The 16,959-nt window shown below is 34.9% G+C and overlaps 1 protein-coding gene across 11 annotated transcripts in view; it reads left to right on the top strand.

Moving 5' to 3' along the window:
* Nucleotides 1–16,959, top strand: part of MPDZ (multiple PDZ domain crumbs cell polarity complex component) — a 228,186-nt gene that overhangs the window by 156,783 nt on the left and 54,444 nt on the right. For 4 of the 11 annotated variants that reach the window (XM_036737847.1, XM_036737846.1, XM_036737845.1 and 1 more), the window contains 2 exons: nt 2,308–2,403; nt 8,691–8,868. In XM_036737847.1, the coding sequence (XP_036593742.1) occupies nt 2,308–2,403; nt 8,691–8,868 (274 nt within the window). Of the gene's footprint in view, nt 1–2,307; nt 2,404–8,690; nt 8,869–11,285; nt 11,397–11,963; nt 12,048–16,856; nt 16,956–16,959 lie in introns of all 11 variants that reach the window. The other 7 variants (XM_036737839.1, XM_036737838.1, XM_036737837.1 and 4 more) reach the window with 3 other exon arrangements.

The raw sequence follows: 16,959 nt of genomic DNA, 5'->3' as shown, positions 1-16,959 counted from the left end.
AATAATACATTGTTTAATAACATAATCATCTGTTTTGATAGCTATTCTAAGGTAAAACCTATTTGCTACTGGTAAAATAGAACACTTGATGAAGTCCCTTTTTTCATAAACTATTTCTTTTTTATGTCTGGAAATATTTTTGTTTATTAAATAAGATTTTTAGGAAGATATTAACTTTCATAGGTCATTTTATTTATAATTACAAATGTCATTGAGAATAAAAGATTTGTGGATTTCTTAATTAACTAAATAGTTTAGCAAAATATAATCCTCTACCCTAAAGTTTTGCAGTGGCACCATACCAGTAATGAATACAGAAGAATTTATTTTAATTATACAAAATTTTCAAATTGAAAATAACCTTGTTTAAATTTTCTTTATACATTAACATACAAAAAGTCTTATTTTATGAGATATTGAAAAGAATCAAAACCACTTCTACAACTATTTCCCAAATTTCAAATCTGGAAAAAAAATTATTACACTAAAACTTTGTAACACTCTTATGTTAAACAGAAAGAAAATCCAAACACATACTTTTTACAAGATTAACATTCCGGAATAGCCTAGGCAAGTTTTTCCTCGTTTAAAACGTTTTTTCTCTATGTTTATAAGGCTAGTTATTTTTGTTTTCTTTATAGAAGTCTTTATATACATTTCATATACTATTAGATTTTAACCAATCATTTAAATGATTGATTCTGTTTGTGTCCTTTTATAGATTCAAGGAATATTAGAGCTGGAGAGGTACTTAAAAACCATTTAGGCCAGAGATTTTTCACCTTTTTTGTTATAGACCCCTTAGGCAGTGTGATGGACTCTACAGAGCCCTTCTCACAATAATGTTTTTAAATGGCTTAAGTAAAATTGATAGGATTTTAAAGGAATTCTATTATATGGAAATACAGATATCATAATATGTGTTTTTTTTTAAATCAAATTCACAGACCCCGAGTTAAAGACTCCTGATCAATTCCAGCCTGTCCATTTGATAGTTGAGGAGACTGAAACCCAAAATGATTAAGTCACTTGCCTGAAGTACTACAAGTACTAAATGGTAGACCTGGATTTTCTGATATTCAGTCTGGTGTTGTTTCCACCCATCCTCTTGCTGCAACTTCATTTTATCCTGCACTGATTTATTTGAGCATCAGAGTGTGGGAAAGCTCAGTGAAGCTACAGAAATGTGTCCATTTTGAGTGTGCACTGTTTTTTAGCAGGCTTCCAGCTGTAAATAAGCCCCTGGTATACTTTATTTCAGTAGGCTTTAAATGTAATTTCCAAGTGACACAGGCTATGTTTTCTCTTTAGGAAAGAAAAAAGCATTCCCTTGCTGATATCTATTGTACTTACTGCCTATCAGAGATCCAGATATGTTTTGTTTTATAGTTAGCATTTGGTAAAAGCAAAATTGTAGCAGACATGGAAAGGGGGAAAATCCAAACACAGTCTGTATTCTAATCAAATTCCTATGTAAGGAAGTGTAGCGTGTGTCTGGTAACTCCAGATGGGCCACAGCTGTACTATAAGCATCTTCTGTTTTTCTCTTATAGTTAAAGGAAAAAACATTTGCTTTTAAAGTTCTTGGTTTGTTTGTTTTTTTTCCCAAAGCTTTTGTTGAACCGATGCTTGTGAATGGTTAGCTTGAAAGTATTGATTTATAGATGGTAAGCTACTTGAGGACAGGGGACAGGAAGCATGCTTTGCATGTTTTTTTGTCCTCACCTCCCAGAGTGCCAAGAACTGTGCTTTTTTCTGAGTAAGCCTTCAGCAAATATTTGCAGAATAAATGAAGGAATGAAGAAACCATTTTTCCTTTAAAACTCAGATGATATTTTCCCATTGCAGTAGGGGAGAAACAGATTTTTGCAGGATCCACATTTATTCTTAGAGCAGGGTTTTTTTAACTTTTGTTGCATCACGGATATCTTTGGCAGACTAGTGAAAACTATGGACCCCTTCTCGGAATAATATTTTCACACATAATAAAGGTAACCAATTTGATTGAAATATGGTTATCAAAAAATAATTTTTAAAGGAAACAAACAAGTTCACAGACCCAGAATAAGAACTCTAGGCTTAGGGATTTATTCTATATCTTTTGACTATGCTTATGGCAAAACCTTTTTATCATCATCTCTTGCTTTTGACTGCAGTCACATAGCAGAGGAGTTGAGTGAGTAGGAGCTTCACAGTGCTGAAACAAACAGTTGTTCCATAGGCTTTATGCTCATGCTGAAACAGATGAACTAGTGGTAAGAAGTCTGTGGGGTTTTTTTTTAAGTACTCAGTGCATCACTTTCACAGAGAGATCCCAGAACTCCCAGAACGTGAGGAAGGAGAGGGAGAAGAAAGTGAGCTTCAGAATGCAGCCTACAGTAGTAACTGGAGTCAGCCAAGGAGGTGAGTATTGTTTCTGGTTGAGAAAAGTCTTTGCAGGGATTTTAGGATGTATATTTGTGGATCTAGACAGCACACTCTTTAGGTTTCTTCACTACAATAGAAAATGCTTTCATTTCATAAATTGAAAAAAAAGAAAAGAGAGAATCCATGTGTGATTTCAGATTACTTAAGTATGATGGTATTTTCCCATATACATACTCTGGGCACTTTGATGTCCAGTGGTTTAGCTGTTACAACTTTGTATATACAAAAGCACATTAAATATGTAACAATGTGCCACAAAGGTATAGTCATTCTTTTGTCAATTCGTTCATTCATTCTATGTATGTTTATTATAGGGCTGGTAGAGTACCATGATTGGTATTGGGGAAATCCCCAGATTTAAACAATACCTGATGCCTGTCTTTATGGAGCTAATAAGAAACAAATAATTATAATAAAAACTATGAATCAATCAGTCAATAAATATTTATTATGTGCCAACCTACTATGTTCCAGGCACTGCTGTAAGCACTGGGGATCAAAAAAAAAGCAAAATGCAGTCTATTCCCTCAAGTTGCTCAAAATCTAAGGGAGAAGACAACTATGTGCAAATTATATGCATGATATGTAGGAATAATTAACAGGAGGAAGTTACTAAGATTAAGGAAGATTAGGAAAAGGTTGTAATAGAAGGTGGGATTTTAGCTTGGACTTGAAGGAAGTTAGGAAGTGGGGATGAAGAGGGAGAACATTCCAGGCAGGGGGAATAAGTGAAAATGTCCAGAGTCTCAACATGGAGAATCTTGTTCAAGAAATAGCAAGGAGGCCAGTATCGCTGGATTGCAGATTATGTAGGGGAGATAAGGTATAAAGAGACTAGAATAGTGGAGAGGAGGCTAGGTTATGAAAGATTTTGAATGCCAAGCAGAAGATTTTATATTTGATTCTGAAGATAATAGGGAGGCATTGGACTTTATTGAGTAGGGTGGGGTGATGACATGATCCGTTTTATGCTTTAAGAAAATCACTTTGCTCGTTGAGACTGTACTGGAGAGAGACATAAATAAGCAGATGGGCCAACAGGTTATTGCAGTAGTCCAAGTGAGGGGTAATGAGGGCCTACATTAGAGTAGTGGCAGCGTCAGAGTAGAGAAGGAAACGTGTGAGAGATGACAGGTCTTGGCAAGAGATAAGATATTGGGGGTTTGAGAGAGAAGAGTCAGGGATGACAGCTAGAGTTAGCCTCAGTAGCTGGTGGGTGGTGGTACCTTCAAAAGTCACAGAGAAGTTAGGAAGAGGGAAGAGTTTGAGGGAAAAGATATTGAGTTGAGTATGTATCCAAAGCTGAACTTAAATGAACTCGAGTTGTTCTAATTCCAGGAGCAGCCCTCTTGTAACTATGCCAGACTATATCTCCTCAACAAATATGTGAACTGAAAGATTTAGTTTTCATTATATTGAGATGATTGAAAACCTAGTCTTGGTAATGTGTGAGCTAATGTTTACTTTGCTTTTTATAGCTTTATTTCTTGACTTCATCAAGGGTGTACTAATGAACAAGATTTGGGAGATGGGATTGGGAGGAAAGAATAGGAAAACATGTAGAAAAATGGAGTGCAGAACTGAGAAGATTATTGAAGACCAGAATTAATAGCCTGGTCATGGTATCATTACAAGATATATTAGGTATAACTAATTTTTAGCAAAAGAATTTTAAGACTAAATGTAAAGAATATTTCAAAGTTAGAAAACTTTATGTGGTTTTCTTTGCTCATCTCCCCAAATCCTTGCTATGTATAAATCTTTGTTGTCTCTATGATTTTAAAAAATGCAGCAAATGGGTGGAATTCATGTTTCATTTGACTGATTAAATATTGGGGTGGGGAAAATCAACTAAAAATCTATTATCAAGCTGCTTCCTATAAATTAGGAACAGCTTTAATAATAGAATAATAGATCATAAACTTAATCATGATTGGCTACATAGTAAATGCTTTAAAATGCTTCTGTCTGTCTATCTATCTATCTCTCTATCTCTCTAATTGCCTTAATTGCCCTTAGGGAAAGATGGAAGTTCATGGAGTGAAAAGGCTGTATGAATCATGACTTTATATTTAGAATTTGAATAGGAGGGACAAAAGAAGTCATCTAGTTGAATCTCCTCATTTAACAAATGAAGAAACTGAGACAGAGAGCTGTTAAGTGGTTAGGTGACTTGTCCAAGATCACACTGGTAGTAAATGGCAAAGTCAATGTTTTAACTCAGACCCTCAAATTCCAAGTTTAGGGCATACTCTTTTTCACTGAATGAGAGTAGCGACATCTTTTTGTTGACTTCTTAAAAACTTTTTTGGCTTTATTTTTAGCAAATGTGGTGATGGAATGAAATAAAAGCTATAACAGATTAGCTTAGGATTCAACTGATTTGACTTTTCTCGATTATATGTAAAAAAAAAATTTTTGACATTCTACTTTTTTCAAATTTTGAGTTCCAAATTCTCTCCCTTCACCCTCCCCACTGAGAAGGTGAGCAGTTTGACATAGGTTATACATGTGTAGTCTTTCAAAACACATTTTTATGTAAATTATCCAGTGAAAGGAAACAGACCAAAAAAGAGCCAAGAAAAATAAAGAAAGTAAAAGAAAAAGTATCTTTGATCTGCATCCAGTTTCTACCAGTTCTCTCTCTCTCTAGAGATGGACAGCACCTTTCATCATAAGTCCTTCAAAATTGTCTTGGATGTTGTATTGCTGAGAATGCCTAAGTTATTCATAGTAGGTCATTATAAAACATTACAGTTACTGTGTACGAAGTTCTCCTGGTTTTGCTCATTTCACTTCATATCACTTCATGCAAGTCTTTTCAGGTTTTTCTGATATCATCCTGCTCATCATTTCTTAAAACATGATAGTATTCCATCACAATCACCACAATTTGTTCAGCTATTCCCCAATTGATGGACATCCCTTCAATTTCTAATTCTTTGCCCCTACTAAAAGAGCTGCTATAAATATTTTGATATAAATAGGTCCTTTTCCTTTTTGTTTTTTTTTATCTTTTTGGGATAGAGACCCAGTGGTGGTATTGCTTAATCAGAGGGTATGCATGGTTTTATAGCTCTTTGGGCATAGTTGCCAATTGCTCAACAGAATGGTTGACTCAGTATACAACTTCACCAATAATGTACGTTAGTGTATTAATTTCCTCACATCCCTTCCAACATTCGTCATTTTCTTTTTCTGTCACATTAGCCAATCTAATAGCTGTAAGGTAGTAGCTCTGAGTTGTTTTAATTTGCATTTATTTCATCAATAGTGATTTAGAGCATTTTTTGCATGGCTGTAGATAGATTTGATTACTTTGTCTACAGACTTCCTGTTCATATCCTTTGACCATTTATCAATTGAGGAATGACTCTTATTTCTATAAATTTAACTCACTTTTTATATGTTTGAGAAATGAAGTATTTATCACTATTTATCCACTAAATTTAATTTAATAATAATTTGTTGAATGCTGGCTAGAAGATTGATTGGTAATTTGGAGCATAGAAGAAAAATGTAAGAATGCTATCTGTCCTTAGAAGAGATAATACAGAGTGGTTAAATAAGAGCATAGGACAGCATATCATTAAAGGATAAATACAAAGAATTGCTTCACAGCTTCTTCTAAATAATCAAAATATGACTTATTTTGAGCAGTGCCTTGTATGTAACAAGGTATCTGCACAGGCCATTGGCTGAACAGAACTAAGAACTCATACCTTATTAAATAAACTTTGACTGAACAATTAACATATGTGCTTCTTTTAAAGATGTCACAGAGTGCCAATTTCAGGGGATCTAGAAAAAAAGTGTAAAATCAAGTTAAGGAATTTTTATTTAGTGGTTATTATGTTCAGAGGGCTGTGCTTAGGCATGTTGTTATATTAAGAGGAGATAGAAAGTTTTTAGTCATCATGGACCTATAGTTTAGTAGGAGTTATATCTTGTGCACAAGCACAGTCAGGTGTGATGTCTATTGCTACTTGATAAATGCATTAGAGAGGCATAAAGGTAAGTGTTATGCAAGTGTTATGTAATAGGGGGATGACAATTTGGGAAGTTTTCATAAGGAGCCTTTGGACTGGGATTTCAGGAATGAGTGGGACTTCATCAAAGAGAAGATACCATGAGGAGAGATCAAGAACAGATAAAAGGTGGTTAGCAAGTAGTGTTGTATATTTAGAAAATGGAAATGGAATGGAAATATGAAGCATGGTGGAAAGTACCTGGGAAGAAATCAGTGGAGGGAGAGACAGAAATGATAGTGCTATTGAAATAGATTATAGATCATCTGAACAGGTTGGAAATAGATGAGATGTTTGGGGATCACAATTCTGATATAGAGACCTTGATCTAATAGTTGAGGGAAAACTTCATGTATCCAGACATCTGTTAGGGCTCTCTCTGCCCAAAACAGAGAAACCAATTATTTCATTTGTCTCAGTGATAATTTTATCCTTCAGAAAGTAGAGAAGGAATGCAATTATTGAACTCATTCCTAAGAAGGAGGAAGTGGTTACTGGGATAAAAATGATTGGAAACTTGAGGGCAAGTGGCCATCTCTTAGAATTTTTGATATAGAAAAAGAAAAGCAGGCATTTTCTGACATGTGCTTTTTGTTTTGGGGGAAAAAAGATTTCAAAGGTTTCAGAGAAATATAGATAGAATACCATGGCCTAAAGTCCTACAGGGTAAATCAGCCTGGGAGGGATGGAAAGTTATTGTGAATGAAATTTTGAAGACACAAAAATAAGTATTTACAATAAGAAAGAAAAAAGGGAGTTGTATAAAGCCAAAGAGGAAACTAACCAATCAAACTGAATTTGTAAAAGACATGTACAAAAGGTGGAAGAAGAGACAGCTATCAAATAATATACACAAGAGAATGGCCCAATCCTGTAAGAATAGTGTCTGGAGTGCTAAAGCTCAGATTGAGGACCTGAACTAGAACGATGCCTTTGTGGTTAGAAGGAAAGATAGAATTGAATGTAGTAGAGAAACGAAGAGGAAAGGATCAAAGATGACTCCAAGGTTACCAGGCAGGTGACTGGGAATATGAGGACCTCTGCAGAAGAACTAGAGGTTTAGAAAATGGGTAGGTTTGGTGGGGGGGGGGGTGCTAAGTTCCATTTGAAACACGGGAAATTTTGGGATGCTGATGGGACATCTGCAGGTAGCAGGCAGTTGGAGATTTAGGATTAGAGTTCAAGAGATATGTAGAGCTTTGAATCATCCGCAATGAAATTTTAATTAAACTCAAAGAAGCAGCTGAGATAACCAAGAGGCTAGAGAGAAAAAAAAGAAGACTCAAAAAAGAGCCTTGAGTGAAACCCAGGAGACGAGTAATCACTGAACAAAGGAGTTTGTTTCTTCAACTGTAACATGAATATAATATTAATCCCACTACAGACCTCACTTCTTTGTGAGGTAAGCCCTTTGTCCACCTTCAAGCATTGTAGAAATAGGAGCTATTTCATTATAATGTGGGGTTTGCCAACTTTAGGGAAGTTGTAACTCTTCTTAACCCTCCTCGCACTTTATGCCATTTTCCTTATATTCAAACCTGCATACAGGTGTAAGTGAAAGGCTTTTTGTTTGCACTCGTCCACTCTCAAATTATTTTGGTTGTTCTTCCAGCTCCTCACTTAAATTTGCCTGTTTGATGCTTCTCTCTTCACTTCCTCATTCCTTCCTCCAGTACCCCTACATGCACCCCCACATACACAAAATCTGCTTTTGTGGGCAAGTTCTTTCACTGTCTGTGACCCCCATTGCTGTACTGATAGAGGTATTCCTTCTACAAATACTGCTCACAACCTTCTACACCTGAGTGAGCTAGCTGCTTTGGCTGAGAAATTCATCACCTTCAGCATTAACCTAATAGTGATATTCTCCTGACTTCATTGGGCTGGGCCTCAGATGAAAGAAATAAAACTCTTTGCCAAACCTATATTCAAAGTCTTTCTAGCCTATTAAATGTTCAAAATTATGCTTTGCTGACATAGTTTTTGAGAAACTAGTGCTCCTTCCCATACTCCAGTGAAGCACTAGGGTAAAACTTTAGTGGAGACAAATATGTTCCTTGCATATATTTGCAAATCTTTGTAAACAAGTTCAGAATATTTGCCACATGCAGGAAATAAGTATTTAGGAAAAGAAAGAACTCATTACATATAAATGGTTGTTTCAGGAAGTTGGACAAGTGACTGCTGCAAAACTAACATGAATACAAAACCTTTGTTTCTTTTTGGTTTTGGTAGGGTTGAGCTGTGGAGAGAACCAAACAAATCCCTGGGCATCAGCATCGTTGGTGGACGTGGGATGGGAAGTCGGCTAAGCAACGGTGAAGTGATGAGGGGTATCTTCATTAAGCATGTTCTGGAAGATAGTCCAGCTGGCAAAAATGGAACCTTAAAAACTGGAGATAGAATAGTAGAGGTATCCTATAATGTCATTTTCTTATGCTGAATATTTTATTTTATTTTCTAAGGGAAAAAATTTTCACTATTTTTCCAACATTATAGTGGAGCCCAGTCTGAGTCAATGAGAAAATTTCCTCTACACCTTTAAAAATGCATATATGTATTTGGTGATGTTATTATTCATAGGAGACCCATTCATGACCCCTCTGAAAGAAAAAAGAAATATTGATTTTGCTTACAAAACTATAAATTTGTTGATTTTAAATTGACAAAATTTTGGAAAAAGCAAAGAAAATATTAACACTTTTCTCTTTCAGGTTCATTTGATTATTTTTGTCTTTTCTTAGTGAATCATTCTTATGACATCTTTAATTCCCCTTGTACCCCACAGGAAAAAATTTCTGTCATCCATGTTTCATATAGTGGCCAAAACCTTTAATTAAGCATTTGCAAAGATGTCTGTGTTTTAGAAAATATATAAATATGTATGCTAGAATGTTGGATTTTGTCAGTATGGAGAACACCAAGGGTGGGAACTAATCAAAGAGCCTCTTATTTAGTAGATAAGCCCTTGGGAATTGCTTTAAGCACTGAGAGGTTAGTATGGCTTGTCTCCAGTCACTTGGATAATAAAAGTCAGAGGCAAGATATTGTATCTATGTTTTTCTGACTCCAAGTCCATAATTCTAACCACTGTGCAACACTACCTTTCATAAATATGTATTTTGTATGTATAGACATAAATTTAAATTATCCCAAAGAGAGAGAATCAGGTAACGTCAATGTCAGGATGACCCAAGTTCAAGTTGTATCTATTACATTTAATGCCTGCATGATCCTGAGCAAATATGTTACCTTCCAGTACCAGGACCCTAAGCTGTGATAGGCAGGCTACTGTGTTGATAGTCAACCTCAGAGTTAAAAAGAACCATTTCTAAACATCCTAGTTGTTTGATTTTGTGCAAGTCACTGACTCTCTATCTGGAAGAGAGGATGGATAGCTCCCTTCTTTTTCTTTTCTTTTCTAAATTTTGTGATTATGCAGATTGGAGAATGGTGGACTTTTCTATTTGACGATACTTCCCTTCTCAGTAACTCACAGTCACTCACCTATCGTTAAAATGCCTACTGATCACCTTTCCAAAAAGTCTTAGGAGTCTAAGAATATCCTTTTTCTTTCTTACGCTATCACAAAGTGAGCTCCTCCATGTGTCCTGTACACTAAAGTTCCTTGACTCAACCAGAAAGGATAACATATTGAAAACTTCTCCTTCAGAGGGAAGCAAACTTCCATTTTGGCATAATGTTGTCTGAATGGACATCCTCTGTTAAAGAGGGAGTCACATTTGCCCCTTGCGGTTAGAGAATAGGGCACTCTCATATGCTTACATTCGACAGTCAATGGCATATCTCAATTACGAAATCCTGATTTGTTAAGAATGGGAGTTCTTAAAGAAAGGTAAAGTCTTGTTAATGTTCACTGAAAGCGCACAATTAGGTAATCAGACCACTTTACTGGCAGAGATTTTCTAGTATAAATGGAGATGATTCATGTTCTAAAGACAATGATATTCTATGCATATTGCTCATATTTTTTCCATTCCAGATTTGTCCCTGTTGACCTTGACTTTGCTGTTTGGAATTAGCATATACCACAACTGTAATCACTGGAGATGATGAAACCATGATTACAATTCTCTTTATTTTCACACCAGGATTAGCATTTGGCCTTCGGACTGTTTCTTTTTATTTTCTCTGTTTTCTGTCATTTGGTTATGATTCAGACAAGCCATTATATTAGACAAAAACATAACTTTAACTTCTATTTTAAGGCTATTTGTGTAAAAATTACTAACAAACAAGCACATTCCTTGGCTTCCAGCACCTATTGTGTCTATTGCAAAAAACCTCTTTTTGCAAAACTAACCTTACTGCATAATATTGATTATTCTTGGGCACCAGAATAGGTTTTTCTTTATCAGAGGAACTGTGTAATGAATAAGAAAAAGACAATGAATGAAAAAGGAGAAATAATCTTCATTACTCCGCAGGAAATATTATATTTAGCCATCTTTAACTGGTAAAGAAAAAAAGTTAAAAGATTTTCACAATAAGAGTTATGTAACTGTTGAGTTTATATCATGTGTTCATTATTTAAGAAATAACTTAGCAGTATTAAGAAAAATAAAGAATTCTCAGTTCCTTTTTGTCAATCAGGTTTATTGGAAGTCCTGAATTTCTTATGGCAAATGCATAGACCCAGCCAAATTCTCAACAAAGCTGGTTTTCGTGCCAAAATGCCAAAATTCTTTCAAAGCTGTGAACAGATATTCCTGACGCTCTCCTGATAAATGATTCTCACTCCTGAGACCTACAAAATGCTCCATTTCACGTTAGCTTCTTATAATGTTAAGCTGAGGCCTTCCATTGCAGGTGGATGGAATGGACCTCAGAGATGCAAGCCATGAACAAGCTGTGGAAGCCATACGGAAAGCAGGCAACCCTGTACTCTTTATGGTACAGAGCATTATAAACAGAACGAGGGTAAGCATCTGCAAAGTGTAGAAGAGGAATATGAAAATCTTCCTTGATTTAGAGTTTAATGAAGGGTCCAATTATCTATGCAAACAAAGACAGTGATTCTTGAAATCTCCAAGAAACTTGTTGCAAGGTTGTTATTTTTTATTTGCGATGCAGAATCCATATAGAAATAATTTCTAGTTTCATTTTTACAAACTTGAAAAGTCCTGTTGAAAAAGCCTATCAACAAGATGTATTGGTGGCCCTAGAGGTCTGATTCAGACTATTTCATGAATCTATTATGGTCACAAAGGATATAGGGAAAACTCATTAAAGAAAAAAGCAGCATAGTAGTAGATAAATGGAACATTCAGTGATTACCAAAGATAATATCTTAACAAGCAATAGAGAGCACTGTACTTTCATAATTCTATTCTCCAAATGAACTTCTCCGCTAATTAAAACCTATGATCACATGTGAATGAGCCTTTCTGTATCTGTGTGCACCACTTAAAACTAAACTTCCTCATTATGGATTCTGTGTAAACTGCATGTCTATTTACTAGTGGTTTCATAACTTTTGTTTCCCAGCCAGAGTCTGTGTCTAGCACTTCATCAGCATCTGCTCTCTGTGGGCAGAAACCTACTAACCCATTTTACCATCAGTCATCTCAGGTAAAGTGATTTAAAAAAAATGTTTAATGAATTGTTTTGGGAACAGAAATGCTATCTTTAGACATTAGAAACCTAATAATGAGCATTAGGCCAACAGTGTGTTTATTTTACCTACGTTTATTTTAGGCTTAATTTCTTTTTGAAATTTTCTCATAGCTGGCTTCATTTAGGGATGTGATGTATTGAAAAGTCTAAGAGCATAATTTCTGGGTAATTAATAATCAATTATATAAATTATGGCTAGCAGATCGTTAATAAAATGATGGTCATTTGGCTTTCTCTCATAAACTAAAGACAAATCATGTAGGCCACTTTACATTCATATACCCTTGAAAGAGTGAGTGTTCCCAATGGCCGGAAATCAACTCTGTTTGGTTAACAATTAATAAGAGGATGCATATCATAATGAGAGGTGGGCTTATTCTAATAAGGAACTGGAGACATGACTTTGGAAAAAGTTCAAGAAAACTTGACCTAGACAAAAGGATCTATCCTCCACCAAGTCAATGATCTATGAACAATGGTGGGGTAAGAATTCCATCTAGATAAGATGATTTGGGTGGAGTGAATTCTTTGGGCAGGGTCAGAAATGTCCTTGAGAGTCTGAACTTTGAATAAGGAAATAGAAAAGCAAAAAAAACAAAAAAACCAAAAAACTGGATTCTTCCCCCCTGTCCCCTTCACCATTCTCCTGCATATTAATTGCTTATTAATATAAGAGAGAAATAATTATTTCTCTCAGGGACATCATATACACTTTAAAAATAAGTTTAAATATCTCTATTTAGTCATTTAAAAGTAAAATGTAAAATTCTTCCAATCAAATTATGTAATAGAAAGGGATATGAGTACTAGCCTTTTCCTGAACATTGGGCCTGTTGGTTTATAGAGGAACACCAACAAATAGGTTGTGCCATGTGATCTGGAAAGCTAAATTGTTAATATTCAGAGGCCTAAGTGACAAACAAAATACTGGATTCCTCTTACTATTTCTTTCTTTTGTTGTCAGGACAGGTGTAGCTCTGGGCTGGGTTGACTGTAAGAAATTAATTTAATAGTTCCAACTCTAAGTAGCTATCTTCACATCTGCAATTCATAATTATCCAGTTGTTTATTGTTAGATAATAATTATCTGTTCAATTGAGAAAATCTACCAAATGGTAGGGTAGCATCATGATGCATTCCATATAAATGCTTTTCAGCTTGTTTAAATAATTATAAATCTTGATACATTCATGCTTCCATTTGTTGTGTTAAACATAGATACAGCAAGATAACATTGGCATTGCTTGTTTAAATGACGTTAAAGCTATTTTTTTTTATTTCCCAACTTCTACATTCGAGACAATAATATAAACTGCTGATTAGTAATTCACAGGATTACCTTTAGAGCTTCATAAACATTTCTCTCAGTGCCAATCACAGCTTCTTAATGTTTTAAGACCAAACTTCTCTCTACCACAGATAAAAGATACCCTTCTTTGATATTAAATGTATTCTTATTCCTGACAATGTAGTGCTTTGATATTTGAATGGGTCCATGTTTTCACTTGGTATGGATATTCTTTCCTCTCAGCTAAACAAAAGTCTTCCACACCTCCTAATGAGATTTTTGGCTATGTTTTTGGGTAAACCCTCCATATGGCTCCCAGTTTACATGATGTACTTCTTCTCTTTGGTTTTAAATATCTTAGGAGTATCCATATAGTCCTCAGTCCATCTACCCATTGCTTCATACTCTTGCAAGAGTTGAAAATAGATCTCATGTGAATTGATTTAATGATAATTCATCATGTATTTATTTACCTTTTTTGACATTTCCTCTTGCTGTTGTTTATATTCTTATTCCTAATTAATCTATACGAAAATGTACTTGAGTTTCACTAGCGCACGTTTTTCCACAGTACGTACCTCCCCGTTATAGGTATAAGACAAGTTTGCTTGTGAATTGTCCTAACAGTCATAACTACCAGTGAATCTGGCAGGGTCTTTATCTCTACTTTGCAGCATTACACACAACAGAATGGTGCGCAACAGACTGATGAATTCACTGAACCAGTGTCCCATTTGAAGTGGGTTCAGTCAGTGCAAAAAGAGCCAAATTTCTCTGTTCTTTTCTCTCCCACTGCAATCCTATCATTTTTTCCCCCAGTTAACAATCCTCCAGTTTGCTCTCAATGGCCATTGAGGATATAAGCATTAATGGCAGTCATTGATTTTTCAATATGAATCCTGTTCTATTTCCATAAATCTTTATGTAATAATAATAATAATTTTTAAGTGATCTGTCATTCCATCTGTGTTCATATTCTTCTTCCATAATCTAATATCAGGGCCAAGTTCTAATCTCAAATAACCTATGAATAAAAAAAAACTTAAGAAATTTGGTTAGTGATAAATATAGCCATTTCCTGGATATTTATGATTTCTGAAGTTTTCCATAGTATTACATGGGGAGAGTGAACACTTCATAGGAAAAGTAGGCTGATGTAGAGTACAGTTATGTGCAGTTATGGCCGGATCACCTCCCTTCTCATGCCCCAGGAAACTCTGTTACAGATGATTTGACAGTTTACATCAGTAGAGGAAGTTTCTACTCCAGGAATTCCTTCCAGAAATGAAATTATAGCTCTAGACCAGACAACCAGAGAATCTCACATCAGATTTTATTAATAATAATGACTGACATTTACATTGTACTCTACATGTCATGTTATCTTCACACCAACCCTTCGAGGTGGATAATCTATAGATATTATTATGCTCATTTTATAATTAAAGAAATCAAGGTTCAGGACATAGTTTGCTCAGGCTCATACCTAAGAAGTGCTAGAAGTGAGATTCCAATCCAATTCTCACTCCAGTCCATGTCCAGCGTTCTTGTTACTGTAACATGTTACCTCTCATCTCTTCAAACCAGTCATTCCCATTTATTGGTTCATAAACCCTTTGGGAGTTTGTGACAACATTCTGAGGAGCTCCTGGTAGAATTCCTTAATGGTGCCTTATGCAGTAAATAATTGCAGAATATTATAAATAGTATATTAAATTGTCCTAGAGATTCACAACACATTTTTGTTGTTGTTGTTACTGTTATTGAAAGGAGTTTGCCAAGAACAACAACTAAACATCGGGAACCACTGCAACAAAGTTCTTGTTGCTAAAATACTACAGGAGTAACCACCTTCTTTGCTACAGAAGATTCAATCATTGGACCTGGGGTATTTTGTCTGCTCCCTAATCATCTTTTTCATCTTTTTTGAAACTGATAAATGACCCCATTAACTTTGGTATTTTAATGCAACAAGTATTATTGAATAACACAACATGTGTAAGTCGTATAAGTCACCAGGCTAGACCATGGTAATGCAGCGCTGAAATATGACAGTCCCTGTCTTCAATGAGACTAAAATCCAATAGTTTCCCACTTGGTAAAATGAAGAATTTAAGTTAAAAACTTTATTGAAAAGCCCAGTAGAATCTGAAAGGAGCAAAAACATGAGTGTGTCTATTTTTTATCTCCTCCCTTTGTAGGAAAATACTAAGAGAACAGCAGTTAGAAAGAAGACTGTGGCATAAGCTTTAGTAGAAATTTGCATCTGAATGGTTCACTAGAACACAATCATGCCAGAGTGCAGTGTCATGGCACATGACTCTACCATAGCCTACATTATGCCTGCCAACAAAGCTTTTATGAGGAGAAATAGCACAAACATCTAACTAGAGCCGAAATGAATTTTAAATGTATGCAATTTTTCCTTTAGAAGATACATGAAATAAAAGAATAAGAGAATTTGAAAAGTAGAGGTGGGGGTCATTCTAACACTAGGGAAATATCTCCCCCCCCCCAAAAAAAAAGCCTATGGAAATGCTGGATTATGGTGGGCAATCAAATTTCCTTTCAATTTATTAGTCTCTAGAAATACTAGCTAAAATAGATCATTAAAAAATAGAGACTGCAAGGAACTTTCATAAGATATTCCTGAGGTTTTTCACATCCTTACAGGGAAATTTATTCAAGTTGATTTTTCTGTGTCCCATCTTCCTCTTTGGGTTTCACCTACAACTTTCCCAACTTCCATTTCTCATTCCCTCTATCCCCAGCAAAAGGAAGAGGAAAATAGAAATTGAGAAATTTTATTTCTTCAACTGTTTTTCTTTACCTTTTGTTTTTGTTTTAAGCATGAAATAATCAGAGAAGTAACCTCAACAACTAATAAAAGTAATAAAAGTACAATGGAAAATGGGAAAGAGAGCATAGCTGTGGAAATTCTTGAACTGGCACACTATAATGTTTTATACTTGAATATATACATACATAGTGAAATATATAATTATTTCTATTTTCTGAAATGAGGAAACAAATGTACTTATTACAATACTTTAAAATATAATGGGGGTGGCTATATGTCAATATATATATGTGTGTGTATTTATGTATTTGTTTATACAATAACAATGAATAATAGAAAGGCATTTTGGGGGTGAGGCCATGATTTAAATTTATGAGCTGGTTTTGACCCATGTGAATACCTTATTTTCATTTCTTAACATTTTGAAAAGAACAATTATTTTATTTTTAGCTTAAACATTTTTAATTTCAGACTATTCTGATTATATTAATAAAAGTTAATTAAATTAAATTAATGAAATTAAATTTTATTTATTTATTAAAAATTAAATGAAATAAATAAAAGTTAAATATATTCATACACATATACAACTTAGAATAGAATATATTCCATTTGATCTCTGAAGCCATACTTGAGAACTGCTGTTCTTCATAGGTCCTCTTCTGTTTCCTTTTAGAAACCCCCCTTGCCTTCCCTGCCGTACAACCTTCACACTAAGTACAGTTTCAGCAGCACTAACCCCTTTGCTGATTCTCTGCAGCTCAACACTGACAAGGTTG

This window comes from Trichosurus vulpecula, chromosome 9 (genome assembly GCF_011100635.1).
Source record: "Trichosurus vulpecula isolate mTriVul1 chromosome 9, mTriVul1.pri, whole genome shotgun sequence".
Lineage (NCBI taxonomy): Eukaryota > Metazoa > Chordata > Mammalia > Diprotodontia > Phalangeridae > Trichosurus > Trichosurus vulpecula.
This window is presented reverse-complemented; position numbering and strand designations above follow the sequence as displayed.